The sequence below is a fragment of the Kogia breviceps genome, chromosome 5 (assembly GCF_026419965.1).
Source record: "Kogia breviceps isolate mKogBre1 chromosome 5, mKogBre1 haplotype 1, whole genome shotgun sequence".
In the NCBI taxonomy this organism is placed as follows: Eukaryota; Metazoa; Chordata; class Mammalia; order Artiodactyla; family Physeteridae; genus Kogia; species Kogia breviceps.
The window spans coordinates 148,327,418-148,350,544 of record NC_081314.1 but is presented as its reverse complement, the minus strand read 5'-3'; the positions used below and the strand labels follow the sequence as shown (position 1 = coordinate 148,350,544).

Sequence of the window (23,127 nt, the reverse complement as noted above, 5' to 3'; positions counted from 1 at the left end):
TGCCCAGGTAATCCAGGATATAGCCCCTTTATTTTAAAAGCCTTAATTCAATCACATGTTTTGCCGTATAAGGTAATATTCACAGATTCCAGAAATCAGAGAGTGCATATATCTCGGGGGGGGGGGGCATTTTCTAGCCTCATACACAGGCGTTTCTATTTTCTAAATGGATTACTTCTGTTCTACAGGAAAGACAGAGATGCTTAAAACTTTTGTGATGAGACATCTCACTGATCTTGTGTATGTTATGTTTTTCCAGGTAATTCTCTTGGGCAGCTGAAGGAAGCAACGGTCTGGCCTGCAGTGATGACCTGTTCTTGCTCTCTCACTGCACCGCTAGAACTCCTGGTCTTGTGTCTGACCTTGATGGGGTCACCACGGCTGTTTTACTGCTGGATGTGATGTGGGCTAATGGTTCATGGTGGATTTTCATACTACCTTGAAGGGTGTCTCTCAATGCCTAATTTTCTGAGATTTTTTTTTTTTTGGAAACAGGATTATATTATCAGAATAGGAAGTCTCTTTATTTGGGGAAGATCGCCAGAATGAGCCCTTCGCTTGCATAAACGTGAAATTGACACCCACTGAGTTTTTCCCGGAGAAAACTGTAAAATCACCATCAGCTTGACTGCGGATGCTGTACGCCAGTGGGGCCTAAATACTGTCTTACGTTTGGAGGACCACAAACCTGGAGGCCGGTCACCTCATGAGAGGCAGCACTGGCTGAGGTAGATGGGGTGGGTCCTGGGCCGTGAGCGTCAGCCTGGAGGAGGGTCACGTGGCCACGGAGCCCACGTGGGGACACCTGGAGGGGCCAGGAGGTAGGGGCCAGGCCAAAGCAGGCGGTCCAGCGGGTCGGCCACCAGCCACCTTGACGTGACCGTACAGGTGGACTCTGTGCTGAGGCCGCGTCCGAGCTTTGGGCTCCGCCTTTTTCCACGCAGAACTCGGAGAAGGACGGGCGCCCGTCCCCAGAACCAGGGCCCATGACGTCTCCGCCGTGGCCACGCCGCACTCGGCCGCCCTCTTACCCCACTGCCCGCAGGGCTGGTGCCAGATGAGCAGGCAGACGGAGGGCCCCCCGTTCCCCCTGCAGCACCGAAGAAAGCAGTTCGGGCTGCTTGGGGAGATTAGATTTCTTGGAAAACATCACAGCAGAGATCTGCTTGCTCTTGCAGAGTTTGCAAACATCACAGAATAATTGGAAATTACCCTTGCCTGGAAAAAATTTCACACAATCAACCCTCTAGCCAAGAACTTTTGGAGAAAGAAGGAAGGAGGGAAAGTCCAGTCCAGGTCGTGTATATCCGAAGATCCTCGGGCCCGGGACGGAGCTCTGGTTTCATTTCGGTACAGCTTTGAAAACACCGGTGCCTCTGGGCCACGGCCCCCCGAGGTGGGAGCCACGCCTGGCCACCTTCCCAGCTCCTGCGTGCGTCCTGGAGTCGGAGCGGGATGGGCCACGTCGCGTCACCAGCAGGCCCCAGGTCTCACAACGGCTCCCCTCTCGCACGCTCCCTGCCTGTGCGGATCAGCTGGGGAGTCTCTCCAAGGCCCGAGCCGGACAGAGCAGGAGCCTGGTGGGCCACGCGAGGGCCTGAAAGCCTCTGTGCAGAGGGGACACGCTTTCCCTCGCCGGCCAGAGCAGGCTGGTGGCCACGCCAGAGCAGACAGGAAATGCAGCCCTGGAAGGAGGGATCGCAGGGTGTGACTGTGACAGCCCTAATCGCTCCCTGCCGAGGCCTCTGGGACCCCCTGCTGCCCCCAGAGGGGCGAGCGCAGCAGGGGCTCTGGACCCGGCCCACCAGGACCAGACAGAGTTCAGGGGGCCGGGGCTGGGGGTGGTGTGGTCTTGGGATCAGAGCAGCTCAGTTTGAAAGAGCTGGACCGCCAGCTGGAGAACTGTCCAGAGCGTCGGGGGGCCGTGGCAGACCCAGGAGAGAGGTGGGGTCCGAGGCTGGGTGGCACCTGGCGGGCGGAGGCGGGGTCTCAGGGAGCGCGCACCTCCCCCCCTCCCCGCCAGTGGTCACTTCCCACGCGAAGGATGCTTCTGACCGCTGAGCGGCAGGGGCCTGGCTGGCTCAGGAGGAGCCCACGTGGCCAGGGCCAGCCCAGAACTGGAACCCGGGCCCCAGGGCTGCACGCCCAGCCCAATCCTCTCTCCTGCATGGAAGTCCTCTATGACGACCTTCTCTGGGTGTCACATGTGGGGAGTACACGCAACCTACATGCAGCTGTGCAGGTACCTGCCATTCACAGGGCCCACTGCGAAGCGTAACCGTGGATGAAAAAGAGAGAGCACTGCCGAAATTCCAACAAGGCAATGGGAAATCAACTTATCAACATGCAATTTAGCTGCAGCTTTGCAGAAACACAGCTCAGAACTCACCGGACTGCTGCTGCTTCTTGGTTACGTTGGTTCAGTCACCCGAAAAACTCCCCACGGCCCCTCCTGGCCAGCATAGCGCCAAGCTCAGACCCACCGCCTCCAGGCTCCTGGTGGGCGCAAGGGCCACAGGCCAGGAGACAGGGCAGCGCCATTCGCCCCCGGGCCCCCCTCCGCCAACCACTGTCCTGGCCTCACCCGGCCACCCGCACGGTGGGGTGCCTTGAAAGTGAGGTCAGCGTGGACCGACCGGAGCAACGGGGCTGCCCTCACTGCCCGCCCTTCACCTCTCACTGTCCGCAGCTTCAATGGCAAATGGAGACAAGCCCCCACAGGGGGGCGAGAACAGTGGCGCCTGTCAGAGGGCTTCCCCCGGGGCTGAGGTCAGCATCGCCTCTCATCAGCGGCCTCGGCACGGCCGAGCCTTGGAGCTGGCACCGGCCGGCAACCCAGAGACCCTCCCGGTCCACCAGCCTGCAGGGTCCCCTACGGTTACCCCATCAGTGGGTGTCGGGAAACCCCAGGACGCGAAGACAGAATCAGAAAGCCACGCACGATGCGGGTCGAGGAGACGGGGTCTCTGCCGTGCAGCTGGGGACGCACGAGCTCCCATCACCCGCCTGAATCACGCAGGAGAAAGCGGCTGGATGCTGCAGCGCCCTCACGCCTGCGTTCCAACATGTGAGGAAACTGGCTAAAATCCAACAATCCTGTATTTGTAACAACTTAAAAGAAAGGAGCATTTGGGGTCCTTGAAGTCAAGGGAACAACCAGGGCGTCCTCAGGGACTAAGAAACCAGCCTGATGAGAAACCAGTTGAAGCGAGGAGGTAACTAACCCGGGACCTGGGCGCCAGGGAGCCGTCTCTTCCTGGGCGGGAGGGGGCCCTGCCCTGAGGCCCCCCACGTCTGCGGCAGAGACGCAGGTGAGGCGGGAGGATGGACTGAGAAGGTCCTTCTCAGATGTTAAACAATACAAAGAAAGTGAGGAAGAGTTAAGGCTTAGTTTTTTTTTTTAAATCTCTGCCCTATATTTTCCGTTGTTGGCTGTTCTGAAGCAGCATTCTCAAAACATCTTCCTAAGACACTGACCCTGTGAGAATTTCCATGAAAATTAAAACACCGATTAGTTTGAGAATCCTGCTGCGTGCCCCCATCCCCAGAGGGTCAGGGTTCACGTTAGCCCGTTAAAGGCACTGATAAGTCCTGCTGTAGGGCCTGTTTTCAACCTTGCCTAACTGCATCCCCCAAACAATTTTGGCCAAAGAGCCCCCTTTGTCACGTAGTAGCTGATACCGACCCAGAACTCGTAATACTGACCTTGGGTAAAGTTGCATCAGAGTAACAGCATCAGGGTGAGTCAGGCAGGATCCGGCCTCCTGATGACGGCTCCCTCCTGAGCGGAAGGGCTCTGAAACTGGTCTCATCGCGGCTCCAGGCTGGACGGCGCCCTTGCTCCCAGGGGAGAGCAGCAAACACCGAGCCTGGAAACAGAAGCACGGGGGACAGTCAGAGGTGGGGAGTCACCCCAACAGCACGAAGTGCAGCTGCAGGAGGGCAGGGCCGGCAGTGGACGGACAGGCGGGGGTGACAGGACGCACGGCCCTGCCCCAGGCTGAGGGGGCCCGGTGACACCACAGCATGGGGACCACGGGGACAGGCCAGCCTCCGCTGGGCTCCGTCCTGGGCTGGTGAGCTCAGCCCGCCGCCCGCCCTGTGTGTGAACCCTCCCTTGCCTGGGCTAGGCTCACTGAGCTGCTGGACGGTGGACATGGCTCTCCTGCCAGAGGGGAGGGCTGCGGGCACCGACGGGGGTGGGGCGTGTGGACCCCGCCCAGGACAGGCCCACAGTCGGGACTCCCCCTCCTCAGATCAGATGCTCGGCCCCCTGCGACCCCCAAACACCCCTGGAGCCCAGAGATGCCCGCGGCCAGATGGGTGGCTGAGCAGCCAGTGCACCCCAAACCCAAGGCTGCCAGTGCCCCTATTACGGGCTGAGCTGTGTCCCCAAGAGCATATGTTGAAGCCCTGACCCCCAGGGCCTCAGAATGGGACTGTATTTGGAAACAGGGCCTTAAAGAGGTAATTAGGTTAAAGTGGGGCCACTAGGGTGGCACCCACTCCGATAGGGACTGGTGTCCCTGGAAGAAGCGGAGACGAGGACGCAGACACACACACAGGGATGGCCCCCTGGGGACACGGGGAGGAGACGGCGTCCGCACGCCCAGGAGAGAGGCCTCGGGAGAGGCGGCCCCGAGACCCCTGGGCCTCAGACCTCCAGCGTCCAGGGTTGGGAGAAAATCATCTCAGTTGTTTACGCCGCCTGAGCTAAGACGCACAGCCTTGAACCCTAACCGGCAAGAGACAAAAGGAGCCAAGGGACCTGATTTTCATCATAATCAACACGAAGGGCCCCCTGAGTTGCTGTTTCTTGCACCCTTTAGCCATCTGGGGTTTCTGCGGGGCGGGGAGGGGTGGGGGGCCCGCGGACCCCAGCCCCCGCTATGCGGCCCCCGCACCCTCGGCTGCTGCCCCGGCCTCGGTCCAGTCGCTCCCTCGTTCTGTCTTGGGCAAAGCAAACGCTGTCTCCGAGATGCACCTGACCCGGGACAAAACGGCTCACCAGCCTCTCGCCCCGTCCCAGGGGTGTCCCTGCCCGGCAGGAGGAGAGGGGGCGGCTGTCACCTCACCAGGCCCCTCACCGTGGTGTCAGTGACGGCGCAGAGACCACAAGGCCCTCGGGAACACCGTAGCCGGGGGGGAGGGGGAGGGCGCCGGGGAGGCTTCAGGGCTGTGGGTCCAGCCCCAGCAGATCAGGGCAACGGGGGCCGAGGGGGGACGTCGCCTTTGGGGTGAGCTCAGCCCTCCTGAACCCCATCCGCCCCTACAGCTCCCACCCCAGGGAAGCTGAGCAGCACTTAGTGGGGCAGCAGTTCTGCTGGCGGCCCCACATCCCAGAGCCTCAGGACCAGGTCAGGCCCAGGCCTGGGTCAGCGAGTCCCTGCACCACCGCCACCTGCTGGCCTGTGCAGGGCAGCCCCGCCTGGGGGACAGGGGAAGGTGTGCGTGAGGGAGGTCAGGAGTCTCCCACAGCTGTCACCGCTGCCCAGAGGGACACCTCTCACGCGCTGGCCACGCCCACGGGAGGCTGTAGTCTGGGGGGAGCCCGGTGCCAGGCCAGCCAGGTCTTTGGAGCTCACAGCCCTGGCTTCGGGACAGCAGGGCCGTCGACCTCAGAGCAGCCGTGTGGGAACTGCCCAGGGGCCCGGCCTCCGTCCGAGGTGTTGGGACACAGGGGGCGGAGCCGTCGGGCAGACACGGACTCTGCGAGGCCAGCCGACCCTCGGGCACGCGTGGGGCTGAGAGGTGGGTTCGGCCTCTGCAGCTGGGCGGCCCCGCTGCTGTGGCCCAAGAGCAAGGCAGGGTGGCCCGCCGGGGGAAGGGTCCTGTCTGCAGACCCCCGGGGGAGGGGGTCCGGGGCGGCTGCCTCTTCTGGGCTCCTCCGGAACAGACCGGAGTGAAGGTGCACTGACAGCTAAGGCAGCTAAGGGGGCCACACAACCGTTCTTTCTGGAAACGTCCAGAGTCACAGGAAAACGCCTGCCCGTGGGATGCGTGCAGGGGAAGAGTGAGGCGACCCTAGAACGTGGGCCCGCGAGCCGGGGAGCTGCCCCAAGAGCGTGGGAGCGTGGGGAGGGGGGCACCGCCCAGGGAGCCAGGAGGCAGACGCAGCCCCATCTGCGGGGGCTGCAGGGGAGCAGGGCCCACACCGGCACCCGGAGCCGTCCTTCCTTCTGATGCGCCGGCAGCACCCAGAGCGCCCGGATGCTGGGGGCTTCCAGCAGCCGGGAGAGGCCAGGGTCCTGCTGCGCACCAGTGCCGGGGCTTCTGCTGCCTTGGCCTGGCCCCCTCCCCAGCTTCGAGGGCTTGGCTGGCCTCAGCCCCTCCCCTGCAGGCCCCAGCGGGGCCGTGGGCTCGGGGCACGGGGAGGGAGGTGCCCAAGGCTGGCAGAGGCCGGCAGAGCCACTGCTGCAATTCCCCGGTGTCCCCGCCCCGGGCAGGGAATGAGGGGCCCTGGCGTGTCCTGGGGCATCTCCCCACGCCCTCCAGACACAGCTGCTGAGCCGGGGGCCGCAGGGCCAGGCCCGCAGGGCTTTTGTCTGTTTGAGGCCACACTGCTCAGCCAGGGCTCACGGCACGTCCCCCGAGCAGATGATTCCGCGCGGGGAGGCCGGTGCACAGGGAGGATGCGCCACAGCTTCCCGCTCGGAGGCGAGATGCAGTCGGCAGCCCCTCATCCTCGGCTGCCGGCAAAGCTGGAAACGCAGGCGAAGAAGCAAAGGCGCTTCTCCTGCAGGGGCCAGCGCCGAGCCTGTGACGATGCCCTCACCGCGCGGGCTCCTGAGCTCCTTCCCGGGTCTCAGAGGGGCCGACGGAGAGGACTCACCGGCGGCCCCTCTGCACTGGAGGCTGTGAACCTCGGCCTCCGACAGCCCAGCGGCTCCTGGCCTCGCCCCACACCCCTGGAGCCCACAGTCCGGCCTCTCCGGGAGCCCCGCTGGGTGGGGGGGCTTTCCCTCCCCTGCAGCCCAGCCAAGGGGTCTCACACCACATGCACGTGAGAATCACCCGGGAAGGGCGGCTAAGATCTGGATTTCTGTCCCCACCCGCTGAGGAATCTAGACCTCAGGGCTGGGGCAGCCTGCATGCAGCCTGCACGCAGCCGGGAGCCGGGAGCCGTGGCCTTGGACAGCCTCCAGGGGCCTGAAATCCCCTCCTGCCCCGAGAGTGCGGACTCAGCAGAGAGCCAGGGAGCCAGCCCCCGCCCAGTGATCACCCGCCCCCAGGCCTGCCCGGCCCCTCGCTCACCCCTCCCCCGCCAGGAGACCCTCTCAGGGACCTGGCCTGGGAGCTCAGTGTGTGCAGAGCACCTCCAGCTTTGCAGGCCCGCCCGGCCCCTCGCTCACCCCTCCCCATCTCTGTGTGGTGGGCGGAGCCGACGGTGCCACCCGAGTCCCCGCGCGCGGGCACCCTCCCCTCAGCTGCTTCAACCTGCCGAGGGCTGCGGCCTCAGCAGATGGCCTGGAGCTGGACGCGAGGCGGTCTGTCAGACCGGTGGCTCACATGCAAAATGGGAAAAGATCCAATTCCAATAAGCAGAGAGAGCTGCGTGGGCACGGGCCTCCTCTTGGCTCTCCAGCAGGACTGAGGTTTAGAAGGAAAACTGTGGTTTTCTGAAGAATGTCCTATGTGAGTCCTACAGGGCTGAGGCCAGGAGCCCCTGCTGCCTGCACCCGCCCTCCTCCCTGCAGGGCGGGGTCCAGGGAGGAGGCCGCAGACCCACCTCGGAGGGCAAGGCCCCTCAGCCCGCATCAGGGCCTGGAGGGATGATGGAGACGGAGGCACCTCTAATGAGCTGGTCTGGGGAGCAGGTAGGTACCCGAGGCAGAGGCCGCGGCCTCTCTGCAGGGGGAGCTCCGTCCCCACCAGAGCCTCCAGGCCCCCGTGCTTGAGCGGCCCCGGCCCCGCCCAGAAGGCCCCAGGTCACGGAAGCAGCGCCTGTGAAGCCCTCTCTTCCCAACTTGTCCTCACGGGTCCCTGCTCTTCCTTCCTCTGGCCCCAGGGGCTGGGCCGGCAGAGCCCGCATCCCCGCTGCTCTGGGCCTGGCTGTGGGGTTGCGCCCCCGGCGCCCAGACAGCAGCCCCAAGTCTGCAGGCTGCCGTGTGCAGGGCCTTTGCACATGCTGAGCTGCCTCCCGTGTGCCAGCTGGCAAGCCCAGGCCCTGGCCGCCGTCCCAGGTGTGGCCACCAGCAGGCTCTTGTTTTCCTTCCTCTCCTGGGAGATGGGCTATTCCTGCTGCTTCCAGAAAGTGTGTTTGTTATCTGGTTCCTGGAAACACCATCTGATTACAGAGGCTCTGTCCAGCCTGCCAGTCAGAGGCTGTGGTGCCCACGGCCCACCATGAGGCTGAGGGAGGGGCCGCCACGCTCTGCCCTCCAGGCTGGGACCAGGCTCTAAATGGGGAGATGGTAGGACTTGGGGGATCCCCCCTCAGAGCAAATAACGGTGTGGCTTCTCGGCCATCAACTGACTGTAGGGTCTTCCTCTGCAGGCCATCACCCCCCAAGCAAACGGACGCCTGGGCCCAGGAGTTCAAGTTCAAGAACGAGCACATGCACAGGCACACGGGCATACACGTGCACACGTGCAAGGTGCACACGTGAGCCCCCACACACGTGCACACACCATGCACCCATGTTTGGACACACACACATAACAGATAAACATATGCATGTGTGCACACAGGCACACACGTGGAGGCCCCAGTCTCAGCACCAGGGTGCAGTTGTAGGAATATCGGCTTAACACCTAATAAATAATTGAGCAGAAATGTAAATCATTAATAGAGTCTCATAAACAAAAGTCAAGTGGGAATTCTGTTTACAACATGCAGGAATGCAGAATCACCGACAAAACACCTCCTCCCTCAGCCCGCCTCCCGTGACTGACAGCTGCCCGCCGCCATCCGCCTTCCTCTCCCCACATGCCCTGAGCCTTCACACCCCAAAGCCCGCAGGCTTGGGGACACATACGCCGAGTCCAGACCCCTGCGCTCGGGCAGACAGGGACACTTAGGGAGGGACCGGGTCTCCCCTGGGCCACTCACTGGCCGGCCAAGGCTCCCGCCAGACGGTGCCCCAGGACCCCCAAGACTCTTCGTCTGAGGCTGGGAAACCGCGTCCCACCCGGGGTCCTCCGGAGGCATGGCGGTGGGCAGCGTCCAGTGCTCGGGCCTCATGACAACACGCCGCCTCACACGTCTTCAAAGGACATGACCAACAGGGGCTGTGCTCTACACTCCACTGCACCTCGGGTCCTGTCACCCGCTGGCGTCCTTGGAGGAGATGATTGGGTTTTGCAACCTAAGTAGTAGCTGCCAGAGGTGGGTGTTTGACACACTCACAGGGGCTGGGACAGGTGTGCAGGATGGGACACGTGTGGGGGACGGGACAGGTGTGGGGACGGGACAGGTGGGGGGATGGGACAGGTGTGGGGATGGGACAGGTGGGGGGACAGGACAGGTGTGGGGACGGGACAGGTGTGGGGACGGGACGGGTGGGGGATGGGACAGGTGTGAGGGAGCGGATACGTGTGAGGGACGGGACAGGTGTGGGGACGGAACAGAGTGAGAGATGGAACAGGTGTGGGGACGGGACGGGTGTGGGGATGGGACAGGTGTGGGGACAGACAGGTGTGGGGAAGGGACAGGTTGGGGGACGGGACAGGTGGGGGGATGGGACACGTGTGGGGACAGGACAGGTGGGGGATAGGAAAGGTGGGGTATGGGACAGGTAGGGGTGGGACAGGGGTGAGGTCGGGACAGGTGTGGTGGGACAGGTGTCCCACCTGTCCTCTGGCCCTGGCTGGCCCCTCCCATCTGCTCCTTCCTGCCACAAGCCCACTGAGGGGCCCAGCCTGTTCAGGGCGTCATCCTCACGCGTGACCCTAGGCCCCTGTGCCTGCTGATGTCCCCTGGGACTTCGTCCTGCCCTCGAGCACCATGCTCTCCCCCCCTCCCCCGCTTCCACTGCAGTTTCCAGCGCCTCTCCTGGGACCCAAGGAAGTTTTCCTGGATCCCAGCCCTGCCCGCAGGGTCCAGAATGCAGGCAGGCTCTGCGCACCCCTCCCCTCCTGCCCTCCCGACCCCCAAACCTGTCCTATCCCTCACACCTGTCCCGTCCCCACACCTGTCCCATCCCCACACCTGTCCCGTCCCCCCAACTGTCCCATCCCCCCACCTGTCCCGTCCCCCCACCTGTCCCATCCCCACACCTGTCCCGTCCCCCCAACTGTCCCATCCCCCCACCTGTCCCGTCCCCCCACCTGTCCCGTCCCCCCACCTGTCCCATCCCCACACCTGTCCCGTCCCCCCACCTGTCCCACCCCCCACCTGTCCCACCCACACAGGTGGGAGAGGTTTGGGGGTCGGAAGGGCAGGAGGGGAGGGGTGTGCAGAGCCTGCCTGGATTCTGGACCCTGCGGGCAGGGCTGGGATCCAGGAAAACTTCCTTGGGTCCCAGGAGAGGCGCTGGAAAGGGCCGTGGGGGGTGGAGCATGGTGCTCGAGGGCAGGACGAAGTCCCAGGGGACATCAGCAGGCACAGGGGCCTAGGGTCACGCGTGAGGATGACACCCTGAACGGGCTGGGCCCCTCAGTGGGCTCGGCCCCTCAGTGGGCTCGTGGCCGGAAGGAGCAGATGGGAGGGGCCAGCCAGGGCCAGAGGGCTTGGGGCTGACAGCAGCAGGGTCCTGTGCGAACTGTCGGACGGGGCCTGGCAGGGCAGCAGGCTCGGGGAGGGGCAGGTCGGCCTCTGCCGCCTGGGCTCGAGCGTGGGCTGTGGTGGGACGGGGTGGGGGATCTGAGCGCCCAGGCAGAGCCCCGGTGTGTGAGCTACCTGTCACTGCCTCACAAGTCACCCCAAACGCAGCGGCTTCCCTCGGCCGGCTCGCCGGGTCTCCGCGGTTTCGGGCTGCACCGCCCGAAGGTTGGAAGCCGAAGGGTCCGTTTCCAGGAGAGACGGCCGCGGCCTCACGGTGCGCCTGCCCGGGGCTGCCCTGTCCTCCGTCGTGCGGGGGCCGTGCGGCCTCCCAGGCCCCGGGCGCGGACAGGGCCGCGTGGCGGTCAGGCCCGAGGACCAGCCGGCAGGCTCTGGTGAGCGGGCGCCCGGGCCTCAGGCTCCACTCGGCGCACGAGGGGCCCCAGCCTCCCTGAGCCTCGGCGCCCTCGCCCGTCACACAGGACAGCAGAGGCACCCACGCCGTGGGGTCGGCAGGACCCCAGGAGACAACGTGTGGACGGCACTCGGCCCAGAGCTGGCCGCCACTGAGGGTGGACGACACCCTGATGCCACTTGTATTAGCACCCACCGGCCGCGCTCCCAGGGACCGGCTGTGGAAGACGCCGACGGTAGTTCACCCCCTTTCAGCCGCGGTGAGCGGGGGCGCCGCAGTGGCCTTTGGACTTGGGGGCCACGGGGTCTTTAACGGCAGCCGAAGTGCTCGCGAGGGCTCGGGGTGTGACCCCCCCCCGGGCCGGGGCCACGTTTTTCAGGATGCGCACAGGGCACACAAAACCAAAATATTATTACAAGGCTAAGCCCTGTCTTACAGCTGCCTTTAATATATGACGGTCTTGTTGTAGTTTCGTCCAAACAACTGTCCCTCGGCCCCGAGCGGCTGCGTGTCTTTCTGCTCTCGCAGCCCTGGAGCCAGGCGGAAGCAAAGGGCAGCGGTGTGAGCGGGGCCACAGCAGACGCGCGGGGTCCCTCGGCCAAGGTGTCGCGCCACGACGCTCCAGAGCTCCGGAGAGACCCCTGCTTTCTCTGGGGGGCGGGGGTGGGGATCAGCCAAGCAAGTTTGGTTCTGGGGGTCGGGGGGGAGGAGAGTGGTGCCTGGTTTCCTTCAGGGCTGGGGCCCTCTGTTTGGGGGCTGCTGTGTTGCCATGGACACCTGACGTCTGTGGTCAGCTGTCCTGGACAGGGTGGGGAAGGGGGGGCCCGGACTCGCCCTGGCGTGGCTATGGCGGGACCTCTTGGGCACCAGCCCTGGGCTCAGGCCCCCGGCCCAGCGGGCCCTGGACAAGGTGCAAGTGGCCCTTCCCGGCCCTCAGGCCCCGCCGTGGCTCCTCGGGCCTCCAGACACCCGGACATCGGGGGCTCCGGCTCTCTTCCCAAAGCGCTGGGGGACCACTCGGCCGTGGGAAACGACCGACCCCTTTGGGGCCACCAGGGCCCGTGACCCCTGCTCCATCCTGGGAGCCCGGCTCCCTGCGCCTCGGTCGAATATTTCTCCTTCATAGAAAGGGCACGACAAGCCAAGAACCCACACCCCACCATCTGGCCCCCGACCCCAGCATGTGGGAGAGCAGCGCAGAGAGCTCCCGGCCGACGGGGGAGCCACTTTCCTGACAGCCGCCCTGAGGGGGACCCCCAGGTCATCCAGACGCCTCCACGAGCCACTCCCAGGGGACATTTAAGGCTTATTGATGCTATTGTTTCTCCATTTGCCAAACCAGCGCTTCTTTTCTCTTTCTTCACACATTCCTGCTGCTTTCTTGGGCTTTGGGCTTTGTCTTATTTTTCTTCTCCACAGTCTGGAACTGAATGCTTAGTTCATGTATTTCTTATTCTCTCTTGTGTATAATGAAAACACAGTGGAAAGTTCTCCACCGAGTGCATTTCTGGCCGCCTTCTGGAAGCTGCACTGGGGAGCGTCTTCTGCACTAGGCTTTTCCAGACCTCGCGGCTGCCGCACGGCTTCCTGGGGGCCCGAGTCACTCTGGAGAGCATGTGTTTCTTTTCTTTTCCAGGCTGTTACACTCACCTCCCTGTGACTTACAGGTTAATTTCAGCTCCACTGCGCGTGTCCGGCAGAGTTTATTGAGTGTCCCACGTCCCAGGCAGCTCCAGAGGGGAAACGGAAAGGAACAGCTGGTACCATGTCGGTGTGAAAACCACCACGGGAGACTCTTCTTTTGTTGTTATTCCCTGGAAGCACATCTGATTTGCTGTTTCTTTCCTGCAGAAAATTCTTATTTCTCGGTATTTCTGGCCGACTTGCTGATGGCAGCCTGCCCTGACCTCAGCACAGACAGGGCGATTTGTTTCCACTCCTCGGTCTCCCGGGGGTGGGGGTGGGGGGACAGGAAGGAGGCGTATCAGTCACAAGGCGCCGGTTCTGCTGCTGCGACAAACACTCTCAAAAGTCAGCGGCTCCACAATCACGGTTCATCTCCTGCTGGCACAGCAAGTCCACCTGAGTCAGCGGGGCTCTGCTCCATGCTGTCCTCATGCAGGACCAGGCTGGGGGACAGGCCACCGTCTGCAGCACTGCTGGTCACCATGCAGCCCGGCGCACGGGGTGCGTGGGGCCCTGACTCTGGAAGCTGCCCCCAGAGTGGTGCGTGTTACGTGCACTCACTGTTGTGTCCAGATCAGGCTGGGGGCTGTGCCCAACCCCAGAGAAGCAAAGGGCGCAGGCCCACAGCAAGCCGGGGGAGGACCAGGCTCTGTGCTCGGCCTTGGGACTGGCCACGGGGGTCTCCACCACAGAGGCAAGGACAGGAAGGGGGCGGGCGCCTTACCTGCACCCCGGTCACTAGGAGCCGCTTCTGGACAGTCCGCGGAGGCAAGGTTTGAGGCCCCGTCGTGCTGGGAGGAGGTGGTGATTGATTAGTAATGTCTGTCCCGGTGGGGGCGGGGCACCAGTGCCTGCTTTGCACTGGACGTGGAAACATTCCTTGCGAAGCAGGTTTTGTCACATGATGACAAGGAGACACCAGCAGGCTCCAGAGGCCAGGCAGGAGGGGAGGGCCCGTCTGGTCAGGGACCTCAGGGGACCCCAGAGCAGGGGGAGGTCCCGGACCAGCTATCTGCTCCTTCTGGGATGTTGGAACAAGGACACCAGCCGGACAACAGGACATCTGAGGGCAGGCCAGGGTGCAGTCCTGCTGGAGCCAACGTGTCCTGTGCGGGATCCCACCCCAGGAGGAGTTCAGGGTGTGGGCTGGACGGGACGAGGACCAGGACAAAGCCTCACCTGGGATTCCAGGGGGTCGTGCAGCAGAAGGGGCCTGGGGCCCGGCCTCCTCCCTCTGGGGGGCGTGGGAGCAGGGTGGGGTCCAGCCTTGGGGTTGGAAACACCCCCTCGCCCTCCAGCAGGAGGAAGCTCATGGACACCGGGGAGCTTCCCGGGGACCCGAAGGAAAGTCTCCAGGAAAGGCTGCAGGTCCCTCCCTTGTGAGCAGAGTGGACACAGCACGGCCAGGGACCCCTGAGTCAGGCTGTGACCCCAGGAATGCAAAGCCGTGCAGCACGTGGAAAACTAATCGCACCATCTGCCCCCGCAGCAGGAAAAGTAACAACAAAACACATGACTCCGAACAGGAGCCAGGAAGGAATTCAAGAAAACCCAGCATCTCCCCTCGGGAGAAGCGCGCAAGGGTCAGGAACCATAGGTGTCCTTCCGATTCTGAGAGGGCCGTGCTGGAGAGCAGACACCTGCCTTGTACCTGCAGACGTGGCTCCCCAAAGCACACTCGCGTGCACATAATGTATGCATGCATGCACACACGCAGGCACGAGCACGCGTGCACACACGCTCACACTCACACATTCACCCCACGGCCGGCAGGCCGGCATCACAGGGCCTGACGCCCCACCCCGTCGGAGCCGGTGGTCTCTGGGTGCAGGAGTCGGGGTGGGGGCTGCCAGCCTGGCCCCACAGGAGCTGCCCTTTCCAGGGTGCTGCCTTTCTTCCCTGTTCTCCTTTGTTTAATCCCAGTCGTAATACTAACCCCCATCATTCTTGCTCGGGATTCGGGCCGCATGGCTCAGGGCTCCCGGACTCCCACTGGGCCGCTGTAAGGGGATGAGGTTGCCCTGCCCTGAGCATGGGGCCCCCAGGCACCAGGAGGGTGGGGACATGGCGCCGGACGTGGCAGGGTGTCCAGACGGCATCACTCATCCAAGTCTGCATCCACTTGTGGGCTTATTTTTTCCCATCTGCACAGACAGAGGACCCAGGGCCTGAGTGACAGCCGGGACGCCCAGCCCCTGGCCCCGGCCGTCCTGTCCAGTGTGAGTGCGGCCCCCAGTCTTTACGGACAAACTCAATCATCTGCTGTAGATGCAACACAGGTGCCTGCTTTTAAACACGTTCTCCACCAGAAGAGGAGCAAACCCACCCCCCCAGTTGTCAAGCACTGTTAAAGAAAAGAGGATTAAATTTTATATTGCAGACTTGACCCTTACTGTGTAGCTTAAGTTCACATATTATGAAACAAAATTAAATATTGAAGCAGCAGCCCCTAAAAATCAAAGGAAGCAGGCGACGCTGGCTGTGTATCCAGCTGACAGCAGTCAGAGTGAGGTGTCCCAAGTGACTTCAGAGCCCAGTGAAGAGACTCCGGCAAACCACAGAGGAAACAGGACATTCATGGGACCCGGGAGGTGGGACCCCCGAGCGATGACAGTTAATGACACTCAGACGTGAGGCCCCAGAGCAGGGAGAGCTGAGGGGTGGGCAGGAATCCGCTGGGTCAAGTCTCGAATCTTCTCCGGGAAGAGCCTGGGACCAGGGGCAGGTGGGCCCCGAAAGGACCTCTGGCCTGGCTCTGGGAAAGGGGGCCCAGACCCCACCCAGGGGACAGGAGGCGGCCGGCCATGAGAGGGAAGGAGGACAGGTCCGCCCGGGGGGCAGCGGGCAGTCTCCACGGAAGAGGTGGCCTTGCAGGGGCTCGGGAGGCCAGCCCAGCAGGCAAACGTTCCTGTGGCCGGGCAGGAAAGCCCAGTGGCACCGTCGCAGTGACCAGCGCCCAGAGGGCCTGTGGGTGAGCAGAGGCCCGGGCCACGGGCTGGAGCTGGGACAGGGACTTTGCGAAGACAGCCAGGCTGCCAAGTGGGGCTGGGCAAGGACAGGGCAGTGCCCAGTTCTTCCCCAGGACGTGGCCCCGGCCAGCAGCAGCAGGGGTGTCTGCAGGCCCCCACCAGAATGTCCCAGACCTGCCCGGCGTCCAAACCTGAACTCACCTCTCAGTGCAAAACTGAGCGGGGAGCTTGGGGCATGTGGCCCTGGAGCAGGAGCAGCCAAGGGTCCCAGCAGTCATTGCCTCACACTCCCTGCCAACATCACCCACCAGTCGGGACCTTGTCCAAGCAGGGCTGGGGGCCCGCGGGGCCCAGCTGCCCACCTGGCCTGCAGCGTCCTCCGGTTGCCTCTGGCCGAGCAGCACACGACGTCTAAAATCAGGAGTGTAGCAGAGAAGCCCCCCGAGCGCCTCCATCACCCCCCAAGGGCCCCCCGTCACGCCCCTGCTCTTTTCCGGAAAATGGGGACCCCGCCTACTCCCAGGGCTGGGTCCGCCCACGACAGGGGGCCCTCGCCCAGCCCCGGCGCTTGGGGTCTCCCCACTCCCGCCAGGCGTCCTGCACCCTCGCCGCACCAGGACCCATCACAGCTCTGCAGGGCCGGGGCTCAAAGACACCCTCCGCCGCCTTCTCATCCCCAAGCATCTCGCCCTTGGACATCTGACCTTCACCTGGTCCAGGGGTCAGGCTCCTGGCGAGGCGCCCTCCTGCCCGCCCAGCTGACGGCCGCCACCCTGCTGACCACTTCCCCCGGCCGCTTCCACGCGCTCAGCATAGGTATAAAGAAAAGCCCCTGCTGCCCCTGCTGGGCCTTCGGGCAGCTCGCAGACACCCTGGCAACAAGGGCCTAGTGAGGGGAGGCGAGCTGCTCCGCGATGTCCAGAGAGAGGCACCGGCCACCTGCCCAATGCACCCCGACAGGAAGACGTGCCCGAACGGCGTGGAGGACTCCGACGTGGATGGTCCTGCTTCCCCGAGGCCTCCGGGCGGATGTGGGACGCGCAGGGGCTGGCCTGGCCCCCAACCCGCCACGTGCCCCCAGAGCAGCCTGGGCCACAGCCCTGGGATGGCCCCCTCCTGAGAGCTGCTTCTTGGTGGGACATCACCTCCGCTCTGAGGACCCCTCCCAGGCCTGGAGGGGACACCACGGGCACCCTGCCTTTTCCAGCCTGGGCTGTGGAACGGGCACTCCCACACAAGTGCCCCCGTGCAGTCCCGTGCCTGGTCATCACAGCCCCTGGGATGGGCAACTTCCCTCCCGGACGCTGGTGACAAATCCCCCACAGAGGCTGCAGGGTTTGGCGCTGAGGCCAAAGGCAGGGGCCCGTGGTCAGGGACTGGTGGCCTCCCCAAGGGCCAGAAGGCAGGAGGCCTGCTCTCCACAGCAGAGGCTGTCCCTGCCTACCCAGCCTCCCTGGAACCTGGGGAGGGGACGTCACCCAGCCCTGGCCAATGAGCTGGGACTGGACATCCCTGGGTGGGCCTCTGAGGAGGACTTAAAGTGGGAGCAGGGCAGGTTTCCCCGTCCCTCTTGCTGTTTGCCCTCTGCCCCTCCCCCTTTCCCTGGCTGGAATGTGATGTGATGGTTGGGGCGCTGGCAGTTGTTTCAGCACAAAGAGGAGGAGAGACAGTGGAGCCTGGGCTGCTGATGGCACCCTGAAGACCTGGACTGCCTGCTCCCAGATCCTCGCCGTGCAAGGGACAACTCTCCCCCATTTTACACAGTCGGCCACAAGGACTTGGGCTTCCTGCTACGAGCAGCCTGTGGCAGGGACTCCAGCAGATGGTCACGCACCCCTCTCCTGCTCCCGGGCCTCAGCTAGACAGCAGCCCCAGCTGCTCTGCAGTCACCCAGGGGCCAGTGCAAACCGCCCTTATGGGCTGCCACCCAGCCTGACGCCTCCAGGACCCCATCCGTGCGGATGCAGAGCCAGGAGGGGCCCGCCCGCCCTTGGGGTGTGAGTTCAGCTGCTCTCCTGCTCCCAGGCCTCAGCTAGACAGCAGCCCCAGCTGCTCTGCAGTCACCCGGGGGCCAGTGCAAACCGCCCTTGCGGGCTGCCACCCAGCCTGACGCCTCCAGGACCCCATCCGTGCGGATGCAGAGCCAGGAGGGGCCCGTCCGCCCTTGGGGCATGAGTTCAGCTGGCACGGAGCTGATGCCCCTGTCGCTCACACCTGCCACCGTCCCGCTGCCTCCTCCTCCGGTGGGCCCCAGGAGAGCCCGGCCTGGGCTTACGGGACAGTTGTTCCTGCCCTACTGGACACAGCTACCCGTGTGGAGGGGTCTCCTCTCCCTCTGGTGGGGTGACTCGGGCCGGCCACAGATCAGGCCAGGAAGGGCTGGCTGAATGAGACGGAGCTGGAGGTGGGCCCTGCCAGGGGACGGCGACGAGGACGAGGGCACATCAGGGAGGTAGAGGGAGGGCTGGCCCGCTCGTCCCCGCAGGAGCCCTGCAGCCAGAGGTCCGACCTGCGCCTGCTTCTCTAATTAAACGTCGCTAGTGATTAGACTCTGCTCCCCACCCGGGAGAGACGCTGACTTGGGAATAACTACCGCTGTGCTAAAAGCCAGGTGCCGAGGCAGGAGGAGGGCGCGGGCGGGGGGCAGCGTCCTGGGGCCCGTTCCTCCCGGGGCACCCGAGCCCCGGGCTGTGGCTCGCCTGGCGCTGACCCAAATCGAGGGCGAGGTCAAGGTGTAAGTGGGGGTCACGGGGCAGCCAGAAGCTCCGGGTTCCCGAGAGCCCGGCGCTGGCTGTGGGGAGGCTCCCCCTCTCCAGGCCTCGGTTTCCCTCTGGAGAGAAGGTCCCAGGACCTCCTCTTCAGGGGGCAGGGCCAGGGGGACAGGAGGGACAAGGCTCCAGGCCCAGCAGGAGGCCCTACAACCCAGCAGCCTCTGTGGCACCAGAAGAAACATCTGGATTCAGAAACATTAATACAAGTAATCACAGACCTTCTCCCCAGAATCTTAAAATTAAGATTTCTTAACCTTAAGGAAGACTCAAGAAGCACAAGCCAACGCCAGGAACGTGCCTGTCACCACCATTCAGCCTACGTTATTTGAACAGCTTCAGGAGAGGCATCACAGGGTGTGGAAGCCGCTGCCATGCAGGCCCGCCTGCCCCCACTCTCCCGACCCTGGGAGCCCCGAAGGCCTCTGAGCACCACGGCCTCGGCCAGGATGCGTCACCAGTGCTATCATAGCTGCACGAGGAACGTGCCAGAAGCAGCACGTCTGGAGCCTGGGCAAACCTGGCTGCGAGCGCCACAGGGCCTGACCCCCCAGGAGCCGCGTCTGTGCCTTGTCCCCTCCCTGCCCCACCCAGCGGATGCCCCCTCGAGACAGATCTGGTGGCACCCAACACCAGGCACAAACAGGGTCGGGCCCGCCAACAACTCGGGGTGGGCGGGCGGCCACAGGGAACCCCGCGCGGGACCCTCTGGGCAAAGCCAGGAGCAGAGGCGCAGGGTCCCCCGTCGATAATCCCGACGTCCGACGGCGTGGCCCCCACGCAAGCCACCCTCCAGTCCCCCGGGCTCCTAGGCCTTCCACCTCCCGCTCGCGGGGCCCCTCCTCCCCTCGCCCGCCCTGAACCCCGCCCAAGCACGGCAGCAGAGGAGGGGTTTGCTGGGGGCCCCAGAGCGACCCTGACCCTCTACCCACAGCACCACCACCCACGTCCTCCCTCCCCCAGGGCTCTGCTGTCCCCAGCCTCAAGCCCCCTCTCCCAGCTGCTCCCATCCTGCCCCCCAGCCTCCAGGCAAGCAGCAGGCACCCCCTACCGCGTGGGGACAAACATCGCCTCTTCCCTGGGGACCCCGCCCCACCCGCTTCCCCCGAGGGCGGTGCCCGCCTCTCCCCTGCCATCTCGACCCTCCTGCGCGCAGCCCCTGGCTTCCTGAGCCTGGCACCAGCTGCTCCTTCCGCTGGATGACACCCCTGTCCCGACACTCTGCCTTTCCCCGCGGCCCCTCAGAGGGCTCCTCTCCTAGCCCCCCGCTCCTTCCCGCGGGCCCGGCCCAGAGCCCCTCAAAGGCCCTGCCGGGCGGGCACCACAGCCCAGGCCCACGAGCCCTGCAAGCCTTCTCCTGTTTGCGTTTAAAATGCACACAAAAACCATGGAACCGTTTGTCACTTAATTTTATTACCAGAGAATCCAAGTTCATTCTGCAAAGATTAAAACCACAGACAGGGCTGTGAACGTGGAAGTCCCTCTGGCTCCAAGACCACAGCCAGCAGGTTCCCAGGCTGGCGGGGTCTCTCCCACCCGCCCTCCCGCTTTCACCACCCCACCTGCGCCTGCCTGATGTCAGGGCTCTCTGTTGGGGGGAGGGCGGCGTCCCCACACGCTTGCAACTTCTCAGGCCACTTTCCGGGGTGAGGCCCGAGTCCGCCGCGGTGGACGGTGGCGCCAGGCTGGCACCGCGTCTCCCTGTCCTCTCTCCCCCCATCTCCCCCCAGCGAAGCTGAGGGGAAGCTCCTGGCGTCCGGACAGAGGTCGGGGGCCCTGACAGAGGGCATCTGGAGAAGGGGGCAGTGCCACGCCCAGCCATGGTCAGCCTGGAGCCACTGGAGCACCAGGAAGCGAGAAGGTTTTTCTCTTAAAAGAATACACAACGTGCAGTCACTGTTGACAAACTCAGACAAAACAGAAAAGCGTGAAGAATGCCAGCCGAGGGGCCGCACCACCTCCTGGGTGGCCGGCACCGAGCTCCACGGACATCCTGGATTCTTCGAGCACCTTTTTTATTGCAAACGTAAATGGGTAGTCACAACACTACCACGTCAACTGCCTGCCTCACTCCGGTGGACCCGCCTGTGCCGAGGACAGCAGCCCCGTTGCTCAGGGGCTGGCGGAGCAGGGCGACAACGGCAGAGTTGGGCCCCTGGGCACCTCCTCGTGGGCGCCCCCATGTCGCGTCAGGACTGCCCGCCACCCTCCAGCCGCATCTGCTGGGCCAGCTGCTGCCCGGTGACCTGCAGGGGGTTGGCTCTGTAGGCCGGGCTGGCCAGCAGCTCCTGAAACCGCGTCCTTTCCTCCTCGCTGAAAGAATGGAGAGCAGAGGTCAGCAAACCCCACGCCCTCAGTGGGGGGCCGGGGAGGAGCCGTCAGCACCCCCAGGACCAGCCTCGGCTCAGCCAGCTTGCAGGGACACCGGCAAAGGGTGGTCCAGGACCAGGGTGAGGGCCGGGCCGAGGGGCGTCTGAGGCCCGACGGGGGCTTCGCGCAGGACGGAGTGGCTGCCCGGAGGCCTCCTTGTGGTCCCAAAGGCCCCTCATCCCCGACTGGGACGGAGTGGCTATCACAGGCAGCAGGTGGCAGGCGCCCTGCACACACGAGCCTCACGTGAGCGGCACCTCCAGCAGGAACCGGGCGCAGGAGCTCCGGGCCCCACGGCGGCCACGGCGATGGGGTGCTGCAGTGGGCCCGCCCGTCCGCGGCAGAGTCCACTGCGGGGCTGCCACTCTGTGCTTGTCCCCACAGCCAGCCGGCCCCCGTCTGGAGCCGCACGGGCCCACAGCCCAGCACGGCCACGGGTGGCCTGGCCAGAACCTCAGGGCAGCAGCTCCGGCACGAGCCCCCACGAGCCCATCGCGGCACCGCGGTGGGGAGGAGGGCCCAGCCGTGCTCTGACCCCACGGGTACGTGACCAAGGGCAAGGCCAAACCACACTGGGCCCCAGCTTTCCTTGCTGCTACCGGGGAGACTCTGGACCCCACTGGATGACTGACTGCCCAGCCAGATGTCCACACACGCAAGATGCCTAGGATCTGGGCCCCGAGAGCGCCCCCCCCCCCACCCCCGAGAGCCAGCAGCTGCTCACCTCAGTACCCTGGGGAAGGGGCTTCCTGGCCCCCGGAGACAGGCTGGGCCCAGAGCTGGCCCTGGCCGAGCTGTCCCCAGCACCCAAGGGACTGGGGTCGGGGGGCACGGCCCGACGCCTGACAGCCCGGGGGGCGGGCCGTGCGGAGGCAGGGCGGTACTCACAGGAGCCGGAGCCTCTGTGCCGCGCTCGTCCGGCTCGGCTGGGCTGCCCGGGGCCTCGCGGCCGCCCTGCTAGAGACACGGAGAAGACAGTCAGGAGAGCCCACGCCCACCTGGAGCCTCCGCCAGAGCGCCCGACTCAGGCCACGGCCCACGGTGCACACGGGGCTCTCCTCCCGCGCGCCAGCCTGGGGGCACGTGCGGCCTCACTGCGGGAGGGACCCGGCAGGGGCGGGAGGGACCCGGCAGGGGCGGGAGGGCCCAGAAAGCCCGGGAGTCCTGGGCCGACACCTGAACTCAGCCTCCAGACCGGGAGCCCGCATCGTGTATTCAGGTTTCTCAGTAAGCTAGAATGCAAGGCGCTTCCTGCCTCGGCTCCCCGGGGCCCGGCCGCTGTGGGGCGCTTGGTCCCACTCCAGGCCAGCCTCGGTCCCAGGACACCGCAGCCCTGTTCCTCCGACCACTGACGCTCCGTCTACCCGGGAGCAGGTCCCCCGCCGACCGCCCAGAGCTCCCGCGAGGCCCCACCCTTGCCGAACCGGTGGGCCCGGACTCCCTCCCCCCAGCCAGCACCCCCAGGAGTCGGCCACGCGCCGGGGGATCAGGAGGCCTTGGGCCTCCACCCCCACCTGGCACGAGGTAAGAAGGCTGCCCACGGCCGAGGGCACCGAGGTATGAACACACACCCGGGAGTCCCCTCGGGGCCCAGGGTGCAGATGCGGCCAAGCACAGTGCGGTGGGGGCACGGTGGGGGGGCGAGGAAGGGCAGGACCCTCGCCTGAGTCTCAGGGCACCTCCAGGGCCTGTCAGGCCACTCACAGGGGGAGGCGGAGGTGTTTTCCACTGTGGTCAGACGCAGGCGGGGTGGATTTGCCAAGGCCGCGGGCTTGAAGAAAACTGACCCCCAGCGCTCACCCCCGCGGCCCGGAGCAGGGGCCTCCACGCCCGACGCCGGCCCCGGCCCTGCCCGCGTGCTCTGCAGTCCCCACGGGGAGGGCCCCAGCTCACTCACGGCGGCCGGGCCGAGTCGGGTGGAGAGTGGGCGAGACCCTCCTGCCAGGACCCACTGCAGCTGAGAGCACACCGCCCGCTGCCCGAGTGTCCGCAGAGGTGCCTGGGCTGGAAGAGGGCCCCAGCCCTGGCTGCCCTGGGAGGAGCCTCAGGGAAGCCGCTCCACCTCGAAGCCTGTTTCCCCGACTGTAAGACAGGCCAGTGCTCTCCTGACAGGCTCTCCTCAGCCGGCACTGAGCGCCCAGGTGCCTCCCAGCGCTGAGGTTCTTGTGCCACCCCTGCCCCTCCCCCTCTGACGTGAATGAGCCCGTGCAGCACACC

The 23,127-nt window shown here is 64.9% G+C and overlaps 1 protein-coding gene across 11 annotated transcripts in view; it reads right to left on the bottom strand.

Moving 5' to 3' along the window:
- Positions 1–526: 526 nt before the first annotated feature.
- Positions 527–23,127, bottom strand: part of SLX9 (SLX9 ribosome biogenesis factor) — a 48,867-nt gene continuing 26,266 nt past the window's right edge. For 7 of the 11 annotated variants that reach the window (XM_067035245.1, XM_067035248.1, XM_059065390.2 and 4 more), the window contains 2 exons: positions 21,799–21,864; positions 19,933–20,853 (listed from right to left, as the gene is read on the bottom strand). In XM_067035245.1, coding sequence (XP_066891346.1) covers positions 20,579–20,853; positions 21,799–21,864 — 341 coding nt within the window. In that variant the 3' untranslated portion in view covers positions 19,933–20,578. Of the gene's footprint in view, positions 1,686–3,705; positions 3,870–19,932; positions 20,854–21,798; positions 21,868–23,127 lie in introns of those variants that run through there. The other 4 variants (XM_059065389.2, XM_067035253.1, XM_067035249.1 and 1 more) reach the window with 3 other exon arrangements.